The sequence below is a fragment of the Syngnathoides biaculeatus genome, chromosome 14 (assembly GCF_019802595.1).
Source record: "Syngnathoides biaculeatus isolate LvHL_M chromosome 14, ASM1980259v1, whole genome shotgun sequence".
Lineage (NCBI taxonomy): Eukaryota > Metazoa > Chordata > Actinopteri > Syngnathiformes > Syngnathidae > Syngnathoides > Syngnathoides biaculeatus.
The window spans coordinates 6,877,194-6,898,006 of NC_084653.1; the positions used below are offsets into that span (position 1 = coordinate 6,877,194).

Sequence of the window (20,813 nt, forward strand, 5' to 3'; positions counted from 1 at the left end):
ACCATCTACCAAACCCCCTTTAGGGCCACCCTGGAGAATGTTCATGCCTGGATGGTGTGATGGAGAAAGGAAAGAATAAAGGAAAGAAAGGATGAGACAATTGCAGAGACTTGATATACAAGGACAGAGTGGAAGTAGAGATTAGAGTAGAGGTTATCGGGGGCGACGGCCATTCTTGAACAATAACGAGGAGAGAGGGAGGGAGGAAGATGAAGATAAATAAATAAATAATTCATTCATTCATTCATTCATTCAATAAGGAATTCATGGAAAGCTGCTGTCTTATCCTTTGTATGCCTTTACAAAGATAAAAATGCTCATTTTTGTTGACACTGACGGAAAGGAAGGTATTTGTGTAATCTGTTTACACCCGGGGTCGGGAACCTTTTCAACTGAGAGAGTCATAAAGGCTAAATATTTTAAAATTTAATTTCAAAAAAGCCATACAGTATTTTAAAAACTACGTAAAAGTACAAGTGTATTTGCTTTTTGTATTTGCCAATACTTTTAGAGTACAATAAGTCTCTGAATTCTTTTAAATAACATTATGACGTTGCTAACCAATGATGACAAAAGTACGTCTTACAATTAATGCGATTTCTGGTGCTTCATATGTCGTTAGATTAACATTCATGCAGGCGTTGAGACTTCCGTCCGTTTATTGTAAACGTAATTCAAGTTGATTTGCCATCATGATGGTACGATGGTGAACGGTTCTTGCTGACAACGGCATGTCTTTTATTCGTTTGATTATCTTGTCTTTATGCAAAGTTGGCAAAAGGTTTATGGGCAACATCAAGTAGGAATGATTTGACATACTCCCCATCTGTGAATTCGGACACACAGCAGAATCCTCCCTCTCCACAAAGGCTGCCCATTCCTGTTGAAAACTTCGGTACTCATATTTTTTTTCTTTGTGCAACCTTTGTCAAAAGCATTTCCATAACTAGTTGTTCTGACATGATCGGCGTTCGACCCTGCGCCTGTGGACATCGACAGCCACACTAAACTACGGCAACCCCACAAGGACAAACCTTCTCTGCGTCATTTGCGTTGCCCGCACGACAGAAATCACATGTACAGTATATAGTCATGAGGGCACTGCAACCCATACACAACCACCAAAAGAGCCAGATATAGCTCGTGAGCCATAGGTTTCCGACCCCTGGTTTACTCAATGAGATCTGTTCCTAATATTTTGACCCATCATTATAAGCCAAATATTCAGATGTCAATCAAAACAGAGCATTATTGTCGCGCGCACCTCACTGGCACACACAGTAGCACCGGATTAGCGTCTGCCTGTCGCGGTAATCTATTGAGTTAATCTGCTGCCAGTATGCCCGCGGATCATTAGCCGGATTTATGGCATCAAATCATGAGATCCGATTGGGAGGGAATTATGCAATTGCCAGGTGTTGGCAGTGGGTGTGTCAGCCATGTGTGCGATTTATGCACAAGGTTAACAACTGCTTGTTCAGTGAATGAAAATTGAAGTGTGTTTGTGTGCGTGTTTGTGCGTGTGTTTGTGTGTGTGTGTCACAGCTGTAAATGGATTTTCACATGAATGTTCTGATGGCCCCCCTCAGTTAATTTCACTTGAGAGATTTTTGAAGGTTATCGTGGCTCAACATGAGCCCTCTGTTTTATTGCTGTTGTTATATTTTTCAATACATTCATTAAGCTTTCATTTGCAAAGCAAAAATCCAAACAATCCAAGAAAAAGACATTTTAGTAGGCCTGTGCGTGTTAATCTGGACACTTCTCCCCACATTTCAAAAACATGCATGTTTCATGAATTTATGCACGGCATTTTCAGTGGAAGGCGTAGGTGGTGTACAAGTTTCCTGTGTCGATATGTTTGATGTTTTTTTTTTTTGCCTTTGATAAAATTATCCATCCATTTTCTGTACCACTTATCCTCACAAGGGTCATGGGAGTGCTGGAGCCTATCCCAGGTATCATCGGGCAGAAGTCGGGGTACATTCCAAATTGGTTGCCACCTAATTGCAGGGCATACAGAGACAAAGAGCCACACTCACAATCACACCTAAGGGGAATTTAGAGTGTCCAATTAATGTTGCATGTTTTTGGGATGTGGGAGGAAACCGGAGTGCCCGGAGAAAACCCACAAAGGCACAGGGGGAACATGCAAACTCCATACAGGCGGGGGCCAGGATTGAACCCCGGACTGTCATGTCCCTGCCGTCCAGTCCTGGCTGGGCATGGCCAGCTGATTAGGAAGCGCACACCTGCTCCTCATACGGCCTGAGGAACTCCGGTGTATATATAGGAGCCTGGGGACGATTAGTCTTTCGCCAGATCATTGCCAATGATGCCTCGTTCCCGCACCTCTGAATTCCTGACTCCGACCTCCCATTTACCAACCTACGTCCGTCTACCGACTCTCCCCGTAAGCCTGCCGATTCTGACCCTCCTACTTGTTTGGACTGACTCACTGATCTCTGATACTGGAACGAATAAAGGCATATTCCGCACCGCTTCTCCACAACCTGAGTCATACTTTTGGGTCCGCTCCAGAGCTTCGTTCGTGACACGGACCTCAGAACTGTGAGGCCAACACTTTCCAGCTGCCCCACCATGCTGCCACATGCAGTTCTATTATAATAAAATGAGAAATAAATTAGTATAAGCAATTGAAAAAATTTGAAGAGGAGCAAGATGAACGATGAACAATACCTTACCTCAAACCGCTCTCTGTTTTCCCCGTTTTCTTCACAGTGTGCGAAGTGATGCATTCAATGCCCATTGGAATTAACAGTGTGAAGCAAAACAGAACTTCTTGCGTTCACAACACACAACAATAAAACCACAGAGCAGTGTGTTACAGGGCAACGAGAACTTGTAAATAGATTTCTTATATACTTACGTGAGCACCTCACTGCTAGAGATGAATGTAAGGAATGAAACTTCTCGATGAATTGTCAAGCTGCTATGCTAAAAGAGTGAAGAATGCGAAAATAAAAAAAAGAAAAGGAAAATGTTTCTTAAAAAAAAAAATCCAAAATGAACGTACGCATCGCTAAAACAATCTCTTACAAATGGGCATATCAAAAGAAATGCCCAATTAATGTTATTACTAATGATAATAATGAAAACTCCCTCCTCGAGCTGATTGGTTTATAACTCTCTCTCCGTTGGGTTTGAGAGAAATTTATAGATGTGACCCCCAGAGAACTCTGGAAACATGTCAAAATGACCAAAATTGTCCACAACACAAGGAAAAAAAGACAAGTTGAAATCGGAGAAAGAGAGGTCATGGTGTTTCTGCTTTTGGTTTGTCGCATTAAAATTTTACAAGATGTTAATGTTGCTCGCATGATTTTTTTTATTTTTTTGTGCAGTGACGATATTGTAATTACATGAGGAAACTTCCATATTACATTTGAAATTGTGTGGCATGTTATCTAGAATTAAAGGCACTTTTAAAAACTACGAACATTAATTTTTTTTTTTCATCAGCGTGTATAAATCCAAATCTCATCCAGTACACCAGAATGGTGAGGACTGGCCTTCCACGCTGGGGTTCCTAATAAAGTGCACTCACAGAAATGCACTGTATCGAGCCAGCATTCATTTCCCCCCCACTGCTAAAGTCATTTTCAAGAATAACAAGACATGTCTGTTTGAGTGTATATGTGTCACGTGAACTCATTCATCCTGAGTGAAGAGCCAGCTGCTTTCGAGATGGTCTCTATGTACACTACAATGACCCACTGTCCTTTCTCTATTTATTTTGGCAGCAGCTCTTGCTTGCATATTGCTGCAGTCCATGGATAGCTTTTCATCTCCTTCATTCACTCTAGTTCAGGAGGATTCGTATTAAAAAAACAATCATTCGTCCGTCATCGTAATAATTAGGCAAGCGCAGTCTAATTAGCCCCAATTTATATTCTGTCTGGGCAGCGTGGTGGGGATAATGTTTAAACGTAGCTGCCTTGCAGTTCTGAGTTTTGGGGGTATGAATTTCACTTCACACGCTTCTGTGTGGAGTTTATATACTGTTTTTTACTTTTTTTTCCCCTTACGGGTATGATGGATTCAACATTCTAAAAACATCCACGGTAAGTTGACTGAAGACTCTGAAACTGTCCTAGTGTGTCTTTGTTATCCATGTCCTGCAATGACTAGTGTACAATTCAACTGTGTACCCTGCCTCTTGCCCAAAGTCACTTGGGATTGTCTGCAGCTCATCACCAAACGTAATGAGGACAATTGCAGTAGAAAGTGGATGGCTGGATATATTATCTGCATCCACCTTCTGACAGCATATCCCACCCCCCACCACCCACTCCAACTCGCATTTGAATCTTTTAAATACACAGAACATGCACACAAGATTTACTGGTTGTCCTCACAGGGGTCAACAATCCCAAGGGTCCTTCCAATGGGGGATGCCACAAATGGCCTCATGACAAAGTATCCCACTTCTGGCAACAATTTTTGTGGAACTCTAAGCAGTATTACCACATTTGAACTCCAGTTTGTTAGTACCTATAGAAAATACAATGGCGTTCAATTAGGAAATACAATACCAGTACTCCTTGCTGCTGAAATTTCACGATCAACCCAAACCTACACTATATGTTTTTATTTTTTTATTTTCATTTTTCATTCTTTATGTATGTATGAACTTAAATGAAATACATTTAATCAAAAGGAATTTTCCCAGATGACTCCCAGTCAGAAGGATGTATCCCCACATAGATTGGGCATGCTTAAAAAAAAAAAAAAAGTTGGCCCATGCGCCTCCATCTTCCCCCATACTTTTAAACACTGGTTTTTCTTTTAGCTGCATGTTTATATAGATCTACACCAAAATTTTGCTGCTCCCCCCCAGCATGTCTGCAAGTACTAAATATGGACACACTTAACCTCTAGCAACTTGATTTAGTGGTGAAGCATGCAAGCTCATGTATCTCCAGCGTGCTCTGTGCTTTGTACTGCGAAGCTAAACGCGATGCAGTGATAACGTGCGTGGATGTAAACACGAAGGGCAGATGTGAGCCCGCACTGGCCTGCCTCCGTACTCCCAAGCTTGTCTGATGAGTCACACGCCGCCCCAAGCGCTGTCTGCTTGTATGGTTGGTGATGTGTCAAGAATCACCTCAAACACCAACACGCACCCAAAACAAAAATATGTGTATGTTTATAATAAAAAAGAAAGTCACACAATTAGGAATTAGTAGTGGTTGTATGATGGTTTATGATTACCATTAACCCTATGCTAATATTCATTAGCTCTTATATTGTGTTTAGCATTATATGTTTGGATTAATCTGAACTTCTGTTAGATGAAATTATATTGAACATTTTGGTGTTTCAATATAAAATGTCTTCTTTTATGTGTCAGTCTTAGAGTAAACATCAATTGTGAATGATGAATAAACAGTTTATCAAGCATGCTTGGCCACTTACAGTATCTGGAAAACTGAGTGAAATAGCGTGATCAGGAACTACGAAATACTTAAAAAGTGACTTTTAATAAGTTTACGTGTTCTTCCACTCTTCAAAACCTTTTTTTTTTTATATATATAGCAGAATTTGCGCGTTGATGAACGGTGCTTTAAGGTATCACAATTTCGATTTCTGGAATATCATTACTGTTCAGTGAGAGGTAAGAATATTTTTTCTGTTATCGTCATGTCAATGCTGAGCCTGCATTGTGCTGGCCTGAAGAATTCCCGAGTCTGTTATTGATCAGGAACTTTGCAGCAAGAAGCAAAAACTTGAGAGCGGAAAGAAGACTTATTGACCTGGGAAGCTTGTGCGAGACTGTCAGACAGACACGGATGATTGTAACTTTACTTGCGGGGTAAACACAAACACAAACGTATAGATTTCCTATCCTTGTTTTCCCTCGCGGATGAGCACTGTTTGCTTGCATTCACGTAACCATCCCAGAAGATGTCTTTTCAATAAGTTGACCAGATGAAGCTGGACGGACACGCTTTGCGAAAACAGGTCAGCGAGTATTTAGGTGGACCGAGTGTTGCAGCCAAGCTGGGGTTGCTAATGCTTAGGGCCTCTGAGGTTTGGGAACATTGATGTTGTGTCTATGGACTGATAATCCAGAGTTCGAGTGTGTGTCGTATATTTTGGATTGACATTCCGCTGCTTGACACACAACACCATCCAGGAAACTACGAGCGTGGCCTGGCAAAGTTGAAAATGCATACTAGCACTTAGCTTTTGGGCAAAGAGGGCAACGATTGGTTCTAATCCACGGGCTGCTTGTAAAACCTAAGTGTCATCCCTATAAACATTCTAAAATAGATATTTTAATGAAAAATACATATATCATTATTCACTTCAGTGTCCATATGAAAAAATAAATCTGAGCGGAGAGCACGTCATCCATTTGCAAAGTTGCAGAAGTGTCATTCCACATCCAAGTGGTCGCCATATTGGCTGCATCTACTCCCTGTGACGTCACCCTGGACATTCGCCATCAAAAACACGCTTCGCTACCTACTATAGGAGACAAACGCGCCCCTTCTGACACAGAAGGTCTTTTCGAAGAAGAGAACATCTCACAACCGAGTGAAGTGACCGGGGCAATATTACATTATCGTTTCGAGTCATATTTAGATGATATGCGGATCACGCCCAAACCACCTCCCCGCCTGATCCACCTGCGAGCGACGACGCAGCCAACCCGCCTCCTCCTTCCTCGTGGAGATCAGGTCGGCGGCTGGCTCGGCCTTGTCGACAATGCCTGTTGCTATTCACAATAGCTCCACGGAAGCCTTCTGATGGGCACATCGACACATTTGGCACCCCTGATTTACGGAGCTCTATCCCCCTCCCACCCCATGGCACTTTGGATGGTTCAGTTCCGATTTGGTCGTTGGCTTCACAGCTTAGTCACTGCCCGGGGAACGAGTCATAGAGCAGATGGAAATGGAGAGATGAAATGGAACAAATTTTGAAAGTGGAGACTGAGTGCAGAAATCTAAAAATATGAATGGATGAAAACAATATTTTGAGTTGGAATATAACATTAGGTACATGTGTACAGTTTCATGCAAATCCAGATAAAGATGCAGAAACAAGTAAGAATGTTTTTCAGTAGTATTAGCATACATTTATGATCTTAAGAGTTCATTTTTTTCAAGTGACCAAGCTATTAACCCTTTACTCATACTGTATATCAAACAACCTTTGAAATGAATTTAAATGCCATTAATCTATTGTAGCCTTCCAAAAGCCACCGCAATTTTTTGGGTGTTTTTAATAAAATTGAGTGTTGGTCCCATTCAGAGTCAGGTTGAGCCCATCCCAGCCAACTTTGAATGTAAAGCAGACTCGATACTAGACTGATTGCCAGTAAATCCCTGGACAGTTTCCAATGTAAGAAATGATAATAGTGTAATGAAATGGTGGGGGAATTTTGTAACATGATGGAGTTTTTAGTGTAATTGACAGGCGTTTTAGCAATGTCTGGTCCGTAAAGAAACACAGTGCTGCTCGTTTTTCTCTGGCATTCAACAATTTCTAATCTGAAAAAAACCCACACATCCATGGTGCATTGGCAAAGACCAAAGCTATAAGAAGTGCGTTTGTCTGCTCAGAACAAGCACTATGAAAACTAATAAAAGAGGAAAATATTTGTTCTTTTGCGTTTTGCCAAAGTGTCGAAATGGGTATTATTTAAAATACATTTTTACTTGACGACAATGTCCATCCATCCATCCATCCATCCATCCATCCATCCATCCATCCATCCATCCATCCATTTTCTTAGCTGCTCATCCTCACAAGGGTCGGTGGAGTGCTAGAGCCTATCCTAGCTGTCATCGGGCAGGAAGCCGGTACACCTTGAACTGGTTGCCAGCCAGTCCCAGGGCACATCGAGACAAAAAAATTCTGATTCCTCGAATGTACACTTAAGATCCCAACTATGATTTTTCTTCTCCTGTTATACCCATAAGGCTTTAATATTTAGGTGTATTCACTGTCAAAACTCAGGACAACCATAAGTACCCCAATTTAGAACATGGGTTTTGTCAAGAATGGGTCAAATACATGAACAATTACGGTTTGTACAACGAGCCAATAACGCAGTTGCACAAAAATGATTTTTCAGCTCTCAAGTTGCCCTCACTGGCTTCCCTTGCATTCCCATACATTACATTATTGATGATGATGGTAATGTCAGGTTACTCTGGTATGTATGTCTGTTTCTGACATTCCTCTTCACACACTTTGAAGATGTAATCTCACTAAGTGCACACACACACACACGCACACACACACGCACGCACACACACACACACACACACACACACACACAAATATATTCATTTCAGTAAAGGTCTGCACACCCCTTTGTTTCAAAGTCACCTTAAAAAACTGTTACACTCTCATTATGATGCTGTTTGGTTGTATACGAGTCCAAACTACTGCCACAATAATAAGCAGTTTGCTCAATGAATATCTCTTTGGCAACTACTGCTTAATAGGCTTGCTGACAGTACAAGTAGGAACCAGCTTTAGCAAAAGCCCTGCTGGTCATTATGCAATGCGAGCAGCCATTAGCGGGTCCTCTGGCTGACACCTCATCACCACATCACTGATGAAGGTTGTCATAGCATTGACGTTTGCCCGCCATCCTGCGATGGAACTGTCAATCAATGTCTTGGTGGAGGGCGATTCGAAGTGCTGCGACCTGACATATGAGCCGGGTGTGTTTATAAACCTATTTTTAAATTCATGACTTGGATTGCTGGACTTTCCTGTTATTTCACAAACACACATGACAACCATACACACACACACACACACACACACACACACACACACACACACACACACACACACACACACACACACACACACACACACACACACACACACACACGCGCGCGCATTAAATTTACATACGTGCAGTCATTGCTCATTTGTTGACAATGCTCCCTGTTGGGAATTTGCTGTTGGGTATGCATAAATTAACTTTTTCTTTTTTTTCAAACTTCAGTTATTCACTGAAAAAAGACACCACATAATTTTGTACTCATGTGAATGATATTGATGTATCCTTTTGGTGCCATTTTGTGGCATTCTGATATCAATGATCTACAGTGAAGAAAATAAGTATTTGAACACCCTGCTATATTGCAAATTCTCCCACTTAGAAATCATGGACGGGTCTGACACTTTCATTGTAGGTGCATGTCCACTGTGAGAGAGATAATCCATAAAGAAAAATCCAGAAATCACGATGAATGATTTTTTTAACGATTTATTTGTGTGATACAGCTGCAAATAAGTATTTGAACACCTGTCTATCAGCTAGAATTCTGGCCCTCAAAGATCTGTTAGTCTACCTTTAAAAGTCTACCTCCTCTCCATGTATTATCAATAATCAGATGCACCTGTCCATCCCAAACAATCAGTAAGACTCAAAATTGTAACATGGCCAAAACCAAAGAGCTGTCCAAGGAGAGCAGAGACAAAATTGTACAACTCCACACAGCTGGAAACGACTACGAGAAACTGCCAAGAAGCTTGGTGAAAAAGGGTCCACTGTTGGAGCAATCATTACAAAATGGAAGAAGCTAAACATGATGGTCAATCTCAATCAGAGTGGAGGCCCATGCAAGATATCACCTCGTGGGGTCTCAATGATCCTTAGAAAGATGAGGAATCAGCCCAGGACTACACGACAGGACTTGGTCAATGACCTGAAAATAGGTGGGACCACCGTTTCCAAAGTGACTGTTGATAATACACTAAGACGTCATGTTTTGAAATTATGCATGGCACGGAAGGTTCCCCTACTTAAACCAGCGCATGTCAAGGCCCGTCTTAAGTTTGCCAATGACCATTTGGATGATACAGAGGAGTCATGGGAGAAAATTTTGTGGTTAGATGAGACCAAAATGGAACTTTTTGGTTATAATTCCACGAACTGTGTTTGGAGGAAGACAATGACGAGTTCCGTCCCAAGAACACCATCCCTACTCTAAAGCATGGGGGTGAAGCATCATTTTTCGGGAGTGTTTTTCTGCACATTTGACAGGATGACTGCACTGTATTAAGGAGAGGATGACCGCGGGCATGTATTGTGAGATTTTGGGGAACAACCTCTTTCCCTCAGTCACACCATTGAAGATGGGTTGTGGCTGGCCCGAAGAACATAGCGCCCCCCCCCCACCCCAGTCTGCGAGGCGTCCGGGTGGACAGGTCAGGAGGACGACCCGGACGGCAAGCACCAGGATCCCCACGGGGCGATTCGGGTGGACAACCTCGGTGAGGAACCCTAAGCAGGAACCAGACCAAGGCATGCAACTGCTCCGGACGAGGACCTCCCACGCCGTGGTTGCGAGCCTACCAGAGATTGGTTGCTGCCGAGGCTTGGCCACGAGGCAGCTGTGGACTGTTCATCAACGAGGCCATGAAAGGTCAGGAGCGAAGAGGATGACGGAGAGAAGGACCTAAGCCATGACCGCCACAATCACCATCACAGCCATCCTGAAGCCTTTCCAGCTCCGGGGTGGCCCATCAGAACTCCCCAGCTCCAGTCGCCGTCGAGGCAGGCCGTGGGACGGCTGTGGATCGGTCGCCGCCGGGACTGGAACGAAGACGACTGTGGTTTCCGTCGCCGTCTGCTGGACAGGAACGTGAGGAAGCCAATGAGCCATCGCCATCCTCTGTCGCCGTTGAGACAGGGGCGTGGAACGACCGCATGCCAGTTGCAAACGAAGCAGGAGCGTGGGGCGGCCCCGGACGGGTCGCCGCCGGTACTCCTGGACAGGAATGTGAGGCGGCTGGGGAACCCTCGCCACCGTCAGCAGATCAGTGGCCACCCTCCGCCGCGTGAGCCTGCAGTGAAACAGCCAAAACTGCGACGTGGGCGTGGCGAGGTGGCGGATCCGTTCCCACTGCAACATGCGCTTGGCTTGGTAGCGGATCAGTGGCCACTGCCGCATGAGCAAAAGTCAGTAACGAGTCCGTCGAAACTGCAACGTGGGCATGTCTTGGCAGCAGATCTATTGCAACAGCGACATGAGCCTTGCTTGGTAGTGGATACTTAGCCACTGCGGCGGAAAGCTGAGTCAGCTCGGCTGGTTCTCGAATCCTTGCCGGACCTGGGCCGTGAGGACCGCCAGCTCTGCCGCTCTATCTCCGCCCGCATTTTGTGGTAGAATACCTCGTGATTTGGTGGCCCCTCATCCCTCTGGGGTGGAAGCTTCGCCACCAGCTGCGGGTCTGCTGGTTTAACCGTTGCCGGTGAGGAGTGGGTGGGCGAAGACCATGTCTCTGTTGCTGCGCAGCGGGAGGCACACGGGGGCGCCCGGCCTGGACGTCTCCTTTGGCCGCCACGCAGAGGACCCAGTTAGATTGCCAAGCAAGTTCCCTCAAACGGGTTGGAGGACTTGGACCTACCGGGCGAAGACGCTCGGGAGCTGGAAACGCGGGGAGGTGAAACAAACTGACTGGGATTAAAGATCGGGCGAAGAGATTCATAGTCGAAATAATCCGAGTCGTAGTCAGGCAGCCGGTCATATAAATCACGGTCCTCCTTGTAGTCCGAAAAATCAGAGTCTAACAGAATGTGAGGTGCTGGACGGGTCGTGGTCGGGACTTATTCATAGCTCGCTGGTGGAGCGTTTGACACGGAAGTGGAGGACGTCATGGAGCCTACCCGGATCGGACAGGCTTAGTCCTCCGGCAGTCGGTCCACCTTGCGTCGGTCCTGGTGATCCCGGGTCTTTCCTGCTGGGTCCTGTTTTGGCTAGATCGTTCTGTCAAGACCCATCGGAACGGAGGTAGGACCCAAATGCAGGAGTCGGGAGACGCAGGTGTAATTCAGGAAAAACGTTTATTTTTCCAAGGTCAGGGATCGGACAGGCAGTCAGGTGCAGCAGTGGTCGTCAGGATGTCGGGTGTAGAGAGCAGGTCAGCGGGCAGGCAGGAGTCGGTACATGGGAGATCGATCAAAGCAGGCAGGAGTATCAAGGGAGTCAAGTTTAGGGGGTCGGTCGGAGAACGGGTGGTGGTCTGTACACAGGGGTTGTCGGTCAGAGATACGGGAGTGCAGGAACGGGGCATGAGTTGCGACGATCTGGCGCCGGACCAGTCGTCCCAATGGTCCGATATACACCGGGGCCAATCAGCCAGCATGAGGCGCCGGTGTGCGCCTCCCAGTCAGCGCGACCGTGTGGGTACCCGCACAGCCAGGGCTGGACCGGCAGGATCATGACATAGCCGGTCTCCAGACCTAAACCCAATAGAAAATCTTTGGAGGGTTGAATCTCCGTGTTTCTAAGTAACAGCCCAGAAACCTGTCTGATCTCGAGAAGATCTGTGTGGAGGAGTGGGCCAAAATACCTTCTGCAGTGTGTGGAAACCTGGTGAACAACTACAGGAAATGTTTGACCTCTGTATTTGCCAACAAAGGCTACTGTACCAAATATTAACATTGGTTTTTATCGGGTGTTCAAATACTTATTTGCAGCGGTATCACACATATAAATCGTTAAAAAAAAAATCATACATTATGATTTCTGGAGTTTTCTTTTTAGATTATCTCTCTCACTGTGGACATGCACCTACGATGAACATTTCAGACCCCTCCATGATTTCTAAGTTGGAGAACTTGCAATATAGTCAGGTGTTCAAATACTCATTTTCTTCACTGTACATATGTGGATTGAGGAGTTTCATTTGGACAACAATTGTGCCTTGCTGGTATTTTTTAAATAACTTTTGACTACTGGGTCTTTTACCCCATTGAAAGAAATATTTTTCACTGTAGAATAAAATGCTGCGATTGGCTGGCAACCAGTTCATGGTGTTCCGCACCTGTAATGTCATGTCATTTATTCACAAATTGTGCAGCCCAAAAGAATAAACACAGCGAGTTGATGATAAACTAATCCTTTGAGGTCTCGCTCACCATTTTGTCGTAACATGAAGCATAACTTTTAACCACATGACTTTTTGCTGGGAACATTTGTAAGTTATGATAATTTTATTCTGGTCATTTTTTCACGTCTCCTTAAGAATTCAAATGAATTCCGCCACATTCCTCCTTCCCAGATTTGCTGCTTTCATTTCGAGCTGTTTCCCCTAAACCGTGTGTATATCATAGTAATTACATTTTCCATTAACAGTGACTCCTATATGTAATCGGCATTAATAACTAATTGTGTGTATGGATATTGAATGCACAGGAGGTCCTGTTTGTAAAAACGTTTCCACTGTCAAATCTGTCATTTTCATAGGGGAATTAGTTTTGTTGTTCTGCTATTGTAAAAGAGGTTACCTATTGTTTGAACGTGTAACCATTTTTAAAAATGTTCATGTTTGCTGGTCTTTTTCTATCAAGCATTGCAAAAAAGCCAGAGCCATTTTCAAATTGGCTAAAATCGGCTGTTTTTTCTTCTTCCCCACATTACATCATAGGACAAAGATAATGAGAAAAAACTCAGGTTTTTGCCAAATATTCACTTTCTTATATAAGGGTAATTCATTCACTCCCAGGATTCCCAGTTCTTAATACATACATTCGTATTTGGCTTCTTAAGCCGTCAAAAGCACTGATGTAAACAAATACTAAAGACAAAGTTTTGTCAAACAATTAAAGTTCTGCCTGTAATTTATGTCTTTGTTGTTGTAAGTGTTAATGGACCAGAAAAGAAGTTATTGAATTTATTAATATTTTTGAAATCATTCTGCCTATTAACCATTTTTAGGACTTTTATTCTACCAAATATCGGAATTGGCTTTGGCCTAAAAACAAAACAATATTGGTCCGTCCTCTCAGAGTAAATCATCACTTACTATCTTATCCCATATTTACAGTACAGTATATCAGTATGATAACCATGTGTCCCAAATAATTCCTTTGTTGTTGTTTGCTTGTTTTTTTTTTTTGCTGTTTGGTCAAAACAAAACATTAGGCTTACTATTACAAACCAAAATGACAACAATTAATGGAAGAATAGGCACTGATATTACCATTTTATTAATACTCTAATAAATATTTTAATTCATATCAGTTCAGGTTGTACCCTGCCTCCTGGGCATTGAGAGTTGGGATAGGCTCCAGCACTCTCGCGAACTTTGTGAGCATAAGCGGCTAAGAAAATGGACGGACGGATGGATCCTATTCATTTGTCTTTCACGTCAGCTTTTGCGTTACACTACTTATGGATCAAATGTGGTATTAATGTTGCCAGAACCTAAAACACTGGTCTGTACTGTACCCAATATTGTGTACTGTAGTTCTTCCCATGTCATATTATATTATCACCCTGGCAGGATGATTATCTTCCAATCAACAGAAGTAGTGTATCTTGTGCTGCTATTTACAGTATTTATAAGTCGAAAAGGTAAAGAAGAAGATCTGGTGATGATGACGATGATGATGATGATGATGATGATGATGATGTGGCCAAAAGTCGTCATTTTCGCACTGGTCATTACTTTGGACGATAGTAATCCAAAGTGAACTGGTTTGAATGGCTTGCTTCCTGTAGTTATCACAGATGCACACTGCAACCACATTTTCACCGACTAGACTTTCGTTTTCCCAGGATCCTTCAGTGCAGAAGATGGGTGGAGGCAGAAAGAAGACAGTGTCATTCAGCAGCATGCCCTCAGAGAAGAAGGTACATTTTAATCTCTCAAAAAAGCAAGAACAGAGCAGCCGATATAGTTGAGTGCGTTCATGTGGAATCTTTTAATTACAGTAAAATGCTAGACATTTGACCACTTCGAACAGGAATGCTGATTTTAGACTGAATTCACATTTTCACTTGGCTTCTTTGAGAATAACATTCAATGACTGAAATTAATTTTTTTAAACCCAGGAATCCAAGGAACTAGTTTTAATTTGACATACTAATCAAGAAATAATTAAGTTTTTTGTTAAACAGTATTCTTGCCCAACAATAATAATCATGTTTTAGCATTACAGATATCATTTGGCTTAAGGAGCTTCTCCCTACTGGAGTATATTAACTGTTACAGAAACGTAAAAATATTTGGGCAATTACCAATACTGTTCATCTAGAGCAGCAGTGACATAAACATTTCATTGATCATCAACTTAGCATTGCAAAATTCTTGGAATTAAAAAAACTGGAAACTCGTCATATGGGAATTAAGTGGAATTTATGAGAGCAAACAGAATTAAACAAGGCTTTTACAAAATTGATGGTTGTCTCACAACAAGGAATTTAAAGATATTTAAAGATTTTCTACCCTTTTTCAACCGTGGGGCTCATAAATTTTTTCAGTACAGTACATCAATGATGAGATAAAACGTAAAACACTGGCTTTCTGCCACAGGTCAACAGCGCAGCCGACTGCCTGGCGTTTATGCAGGGTGGATGTGAGCTGAAGAAGGTGCGCCCCAACTCCAGGATCTACTGTCGCTTCTACACACTGGAGGCTGACCTGAGCTGCTTGCGTTGGGAACCGTCTAAAAAAGATGGGGACCGGGCCCGCCTGGATGTCTCCAGCATCCGAGAGGTGCGAACCGGCAAAAGCACCGAGACCTTTCTGCACAACAGCCTCCTCTCTGAACAACTGGCTGAGGAAGCCGCATTCTCTGTCATACATGGGGAGGACTACCAGGTAAGACTGGATCAGGTGAGTGGTACCTGAGGTTTGGCTCCCACAAAAGGTTCTACTTCACAATTTAGAGTTTTACCAAAATTTGGGGAGCGAAAATAGGACATTGGCGGCACAGTTGATCAGCTGGAAATCGTTGGCCTCACAGTTCTGAAGTCCCGGGTACAATCCCGGACCCACCTGTGTGGAGTTTGTATGTTCTTCCCGTGCCTGTGTGGGTTTTCTCCAGGCACTCCGGTTTCCTCCCACATCCCCAAAACATGCAACATTAATTGGACACTCTAAATTGCCCCTAGGTGTGATTGTGAGTGCGCCTGTCTCAATGTCCCCTGCAATTGGCTGGGAACCAGTTGAGGGTGTACCCCGCCTCCTGCCCATTGACAGCTGGGATAGGTTCCAGCACTTTCCGCGACCCTTGTGAGGATAAGTGGCAAAGAAAATGGATGGATGGAATAGGACATTTTACCATGATGGCGTGACACGTCCGTTCCTGTGGACAAAGATGCTGTTCTCCAATGCCACCGCGAGGGCACAATCTGTTAGATGTTATTTGACTAAGGCAGAGTGATTGAAAAAAACAAGGGGAAGAACTGGAACCTTGACCAAATTCCGACTGTCGTTTGAATGTGTGAAATGTCGGTCGAAAAGAAGTTCGGTGAGCTAAGTTGCTTAAAATGAGACCCAATACTCATTCATTAATTTCCATTTCAGCAGTTAAGTTGATTTAAAAATAGCTGTTGTCATAATTTAGACATATTTACTGTAGCATGATAATTTACCCCCGCGACTCTTGTGAGAACAAGTGGCTAAGAAAATGGATGGATGGAAGATAATTTATTTTTCCATTGCTTTGATGGCACAGATTTGAACTTTTCACAATGATATGGTCAGTGCTCTGTGGTCCAATTGTTACTTAGCTTTTATAGTTTCCTAAATGACTTCACCCAACCAGGACAACGGGAGTCACTTTTCTGCCACCTTGAAGTGATCAGGCACTTATTGTTTGCAAACATTTTGAAATTCTTTAAATATACTGTAGCAGCATATCACACAAACCCCGGTTGCCATTCTCAGCAGAAAACACTTCAGCAGTGTGCGTCCAAGTACTTTTACCAAGTGATAGTGAACAAAGTCAATCACTGGGAAACAAACGAGACAAATTTCTTCCTTGTGAAGGCTAGTGCCGACTTTTCAAGTGACACAAAAAGTCTAAGAAAAAGCATGTACATTGGGTCTACTACAGGTTAACAATAGAGTTCCATTTCAAGGGTTGCCCCAAGTTTGTTGAAATGTGCTTCAGTCAGCATTTGGGTAAACATAATTAATTGTAGACACTTGTATAAAAACTCTTTTACTGTTTTTTTTTTTCCGGTTTCCTCGAACATCCCAGACACATGCAAGGTAGATTAATTGAAATCTTATTTTTCTGTAGGTGTGAATGGTTGTTTGTTTATATTTTTATATGTGTCCTGTAACTGACTGGCGACCAGTTCAAGGTGTACCTCACCTCACGCCTAGTGTCAACTGGGATAATTCCAGCATGCCTACAGCCCTAGTGAGGATAAGCAGTGTTGAAAGTGAAAAATTATTCTGAGGTGTCTCACATTAATGATGGTCAGAGATGATTGCCGGTAGCACGGTTACTGATTTTGAACTAAGAGCGTTTTATTTCCTGGTTTTTTTTCCATTCCTGTTTGGTTAGTGAGGACTCTTATCCCCACCAAGTATTGAGGAGTTCTGTGTGAACAAAGGCCTTGAGTTGGATCTTCTATGTATAATTTGGAGCATTTGAGTGTTCGTCTATTAGTGCTGTTTTGACAAGAAGATGCACTGAGTTGAGACGAGGATTTCATTTCATATATGGCTCGGATCTGAGATGCACAAAAATGAATAGGGATGCATAAACTCAGCATTTTAGAATGCTGAGCTATAGATTAGTACAGAGTGTGCATACCAGTCGCCAAAACAGAACGAGTGAAAGGCCGGGACCGTCCGTCTGATTGGGCACATGGGTGTCTGTTTGTGCAAGTGTGTCATGAACGAGACTCGAGGGCGGACCCCAATGCACGACTCGGGTGACAGGCAAGCAGTAAGGAGAAAGTCTTTATTTGTTCCAGAGTCACTAACCGAGAAGTCAGTCCACACAGTGTGTGTGTGTGTGCCTCTGTGTGTTTGAAATACAGGTAGTCATGTACACAAAGCTAAGTTTTCTGACGTTGTGCCGGTACTGCGCATTCACATAAAGTTGAGTGGGATCAATGGAATTAGCCTCACTCCACCGCATAGGCGTGTGAAATTTTGGGGATTTGTTTGGAAATTCAGTCTGACGCTGTTCTGAGGGGAGAGCACTCTTCTTTTTCCATGTTTTTACAAACAAGTGTGTTTGCCATTCGCAGGCATATTATCAGTGTGTCTACCAGATTGAATATGTTAGTTTTGCCCAATGACGTAGAGCCAAAACTGGACTCCACACTCTGCATCCATCATTGGTTCTGCCATGGTCAACAGGCTCTGACTTCTGGTCAGGGAAAAAAAGTATGGTAAACATACACATTGCTATAGAAAATGAAGTGATGAATATATAATAATTAATTATGAAAGTTAAGCTGAAACACACTTACTGTCATGAACCAGTGGTATGGGGGCTGATGTCTTTTTTTTTGTTTTTTTAGAATGACCAATAATCAAATTGAATGACCAAGCCACAAACATGTACCCACGACAAGAATGCAAAATATATTTATTTAAAAGTATATTGAGGATTCTTTATGTGTTAACGTATGCTTGTGTGCCTTGCATAACCGCATGAGCCAATATTGCACAACACAAGATAGTGAACCATAAACGTTTTTTGTAACTATCTATGCTGTGCCTCTTTCACCATCTCTCCTTTTTAGAAGGACTTCTTATTAACGATGATGTGACAAACCCGCGGAACGATGCTACGGTGGCGGCTTTCACTGTTGAACTATATTGTGTAAAAAGTGATGCTGTGCGGCCAATTGGGATTTTAGTTCGTTCACTTTTCTCATTCTCAGCTTGCTTTTCGGTGGTATGTTGGTGTCGTATTTTCCATAAATTGTTCAAAAATCCCGCTCCACATTTCACTACACTGATAGATGAGGCAAACGTCTTCTTCTTTTTCTTTCGGCTTGTCCCGTTAGGGGTCACCACAGCATGTCATCTTTATCCATCTAAGCCTATCTCATGCATCCTCCTCTCCAACACCCACTGTCCTCCCTCACAACATCCATCAACCTTTTCTTTGGTCTTCCTCTCGCTCTTTTGCCTGGCAGCTCCATCCTCAGTACCCTTCTACCAACATACTCACTCTCTGGCCTCTGAACATGTCCAAACCATCGAAGTTGCTCTCTCTAACCTTGTCTCCAAAACATCCAACTTAGCCTGTTCCTCGAATGAGCTTATTTCTAATGCTATCCAACCTGTTCACACCAAGCGAGAACCTCAGCATCTTCATTTCTGCTACCTCCAGTTCTACTTCTTGTTGTTTCTTCAGAGCCACCTGTCTGGGCCTAAAAGACTTTGTCAGACTGGAGCTCACCTGTAAGCCAACAGTCACACTCCATAACAATGGCGATAATGCAAAGGAGCACGACTCCATTTTTGTATTGTCTACATTTTTGCTGCAATGCATGAATTAAAATATTAAAACCTGCACAACAAATTTTAATCCATCCATCCATCCATCCATCCATCCATTTTGTTTGCTGCTTATGCTCACAAGGGCCACAGGAGTGCTGGAGCCTATCCCAGCTGTCAACACACAGTACATCCTGAACTGGTTGCCAGCCAATCGCGGGACACATAGAGACAAACAGCCGACTCACAATTTAGAGGGTCCAATTAATGTTGCATGTTTTTGGGATGTGGGAGGAAACCGGAGTGCCTGGAGAAAACCCACACTGGCATGGGGAGAAGATGCGAACGACATCCAGGTGGGGCCAGGATCGAACCCGGGTCCTCAGAACTGTGAGGCCAACGCTTTACAGCTGCAGCACCGTGGCACCCAAATTTAAAATTATTTTAGGAAATCATGGACATTGTAGCCCTGCCTGTGGGCCAGAGGAAAAGAAACATCTAGAGATAGTTATGAGCACCAAGGTGTTAGTGTCTATAGCAAGACTGCACATCTGTGAAAGTACCATCTATGCTGAAAGGTATATACAGGTTTTGGAGCAACATATAGTATGTTGTCTCTGAAGCAATGTCTTTTGGATGGATGTCTCTGCTTAGTAAAATTAGTAGTAGTCGTAAATGAGAGCGAACAGGAGACTGGCATGCCAAGAATACTGACCTATCTCTTATTGATTATGTGTGGTGCATTACGAAGCCCAAAATACAGTGGAGATTTTGACTTTGAGACTGTGGAGTAATTGAAGTTGTACATCAAGCAAAAACGGGGAAAAAAAATCCACCTGCAAAGCTTCAAATTTTCATGTCCTCAGTTCCAGAACACTGACTGTTTTTTAAAGGAAAGGTGACGTAACACTAGTAAACATGCCACTGTGCCGGCTTTTTGGCAATATATAAAAGGCATCAAATTCAAAATGAGTGAATATTTGCAACCAAAAAAAAAAACCATAAATGTATCTGTTTGAACATGAAATATATTGTCTTGTAGTGCATTCAATTGACTAGAAGGGTGAAAAGGATGTGCAAATGATTCTACTCTGTTTTCATTGACAATTTACACAATGTCCCAACTTCATTGAAATTGGGGTTTCCATCTTTTTCTTTCGGCTTGTCCTGTTAGGGGTCGCCACAGCGTATCATCTTTTTCCTTCTTAGCCTATCTCCTGTATCTTCCTCTCTAACCCCAACTGCTCTCATGTCTTCCCTCACAACATCCATCAACCTTTTCTTTGGTCTTCCTCTCACTCTTTTGCCGGGCAGCTCCATCTTCAGCACCCTTCTACTAATATACTCACTTTCTCACCTCTGGACATGTCCAAACAATCGAAGTCTGCTCTCTCAAACCTCGTCTCTAAAACACCCAACTTTGGCTGTCCCTCTAATTATTTCATTTCATTTCTAATCCTATCCAACCTGCTCACTCCGAGCGAGAACCTAAACATCTTCATTTCTGCCACCTCCAGTTCTCCTTCCAGTTGTTTCTTCAGTGCCACCGTCTCTAATCTGTACATCATGGCCGGCCTCACCACTGTTTTGTAAACTTTGCCCTT

The 20,813-nt window shown here is 43.1% G+C and overlaps 1 protein-coding gene across 6 annotated transcripts in view; it reads left to right on the plus strand.

Moving 5' to 3' along the window:
• plcl1 (phospholipase C like 1) overlaps positions 1-20,813 on the plus strand; it is a 135,170-nt gene that overhangs the window by 70,986 nt on the left and 43,371 nt on the right. For 5 of the 6 annotated variants that reach the window (XM_061841679.1, XM_061841678.1, XM_061841680.1 and 2 more), the window contains exons 3-4: positions 14,568-14,642; positions 15,325-15,612. In XM_061841679.1, coding sequence (XP_061697663.1) covers positions 14,568-14,642; positions 15,325-15,612 — 363 coding nt within the window. Of the gene's footprint in view, positions 1-14,567; positions 14,643-15,324; positions 15,613-17,633; positions 17,699-20,813 lie in introns of those variants that run through there. The other variant, XM_061841683.1, reaches the window with a different exon arrangement.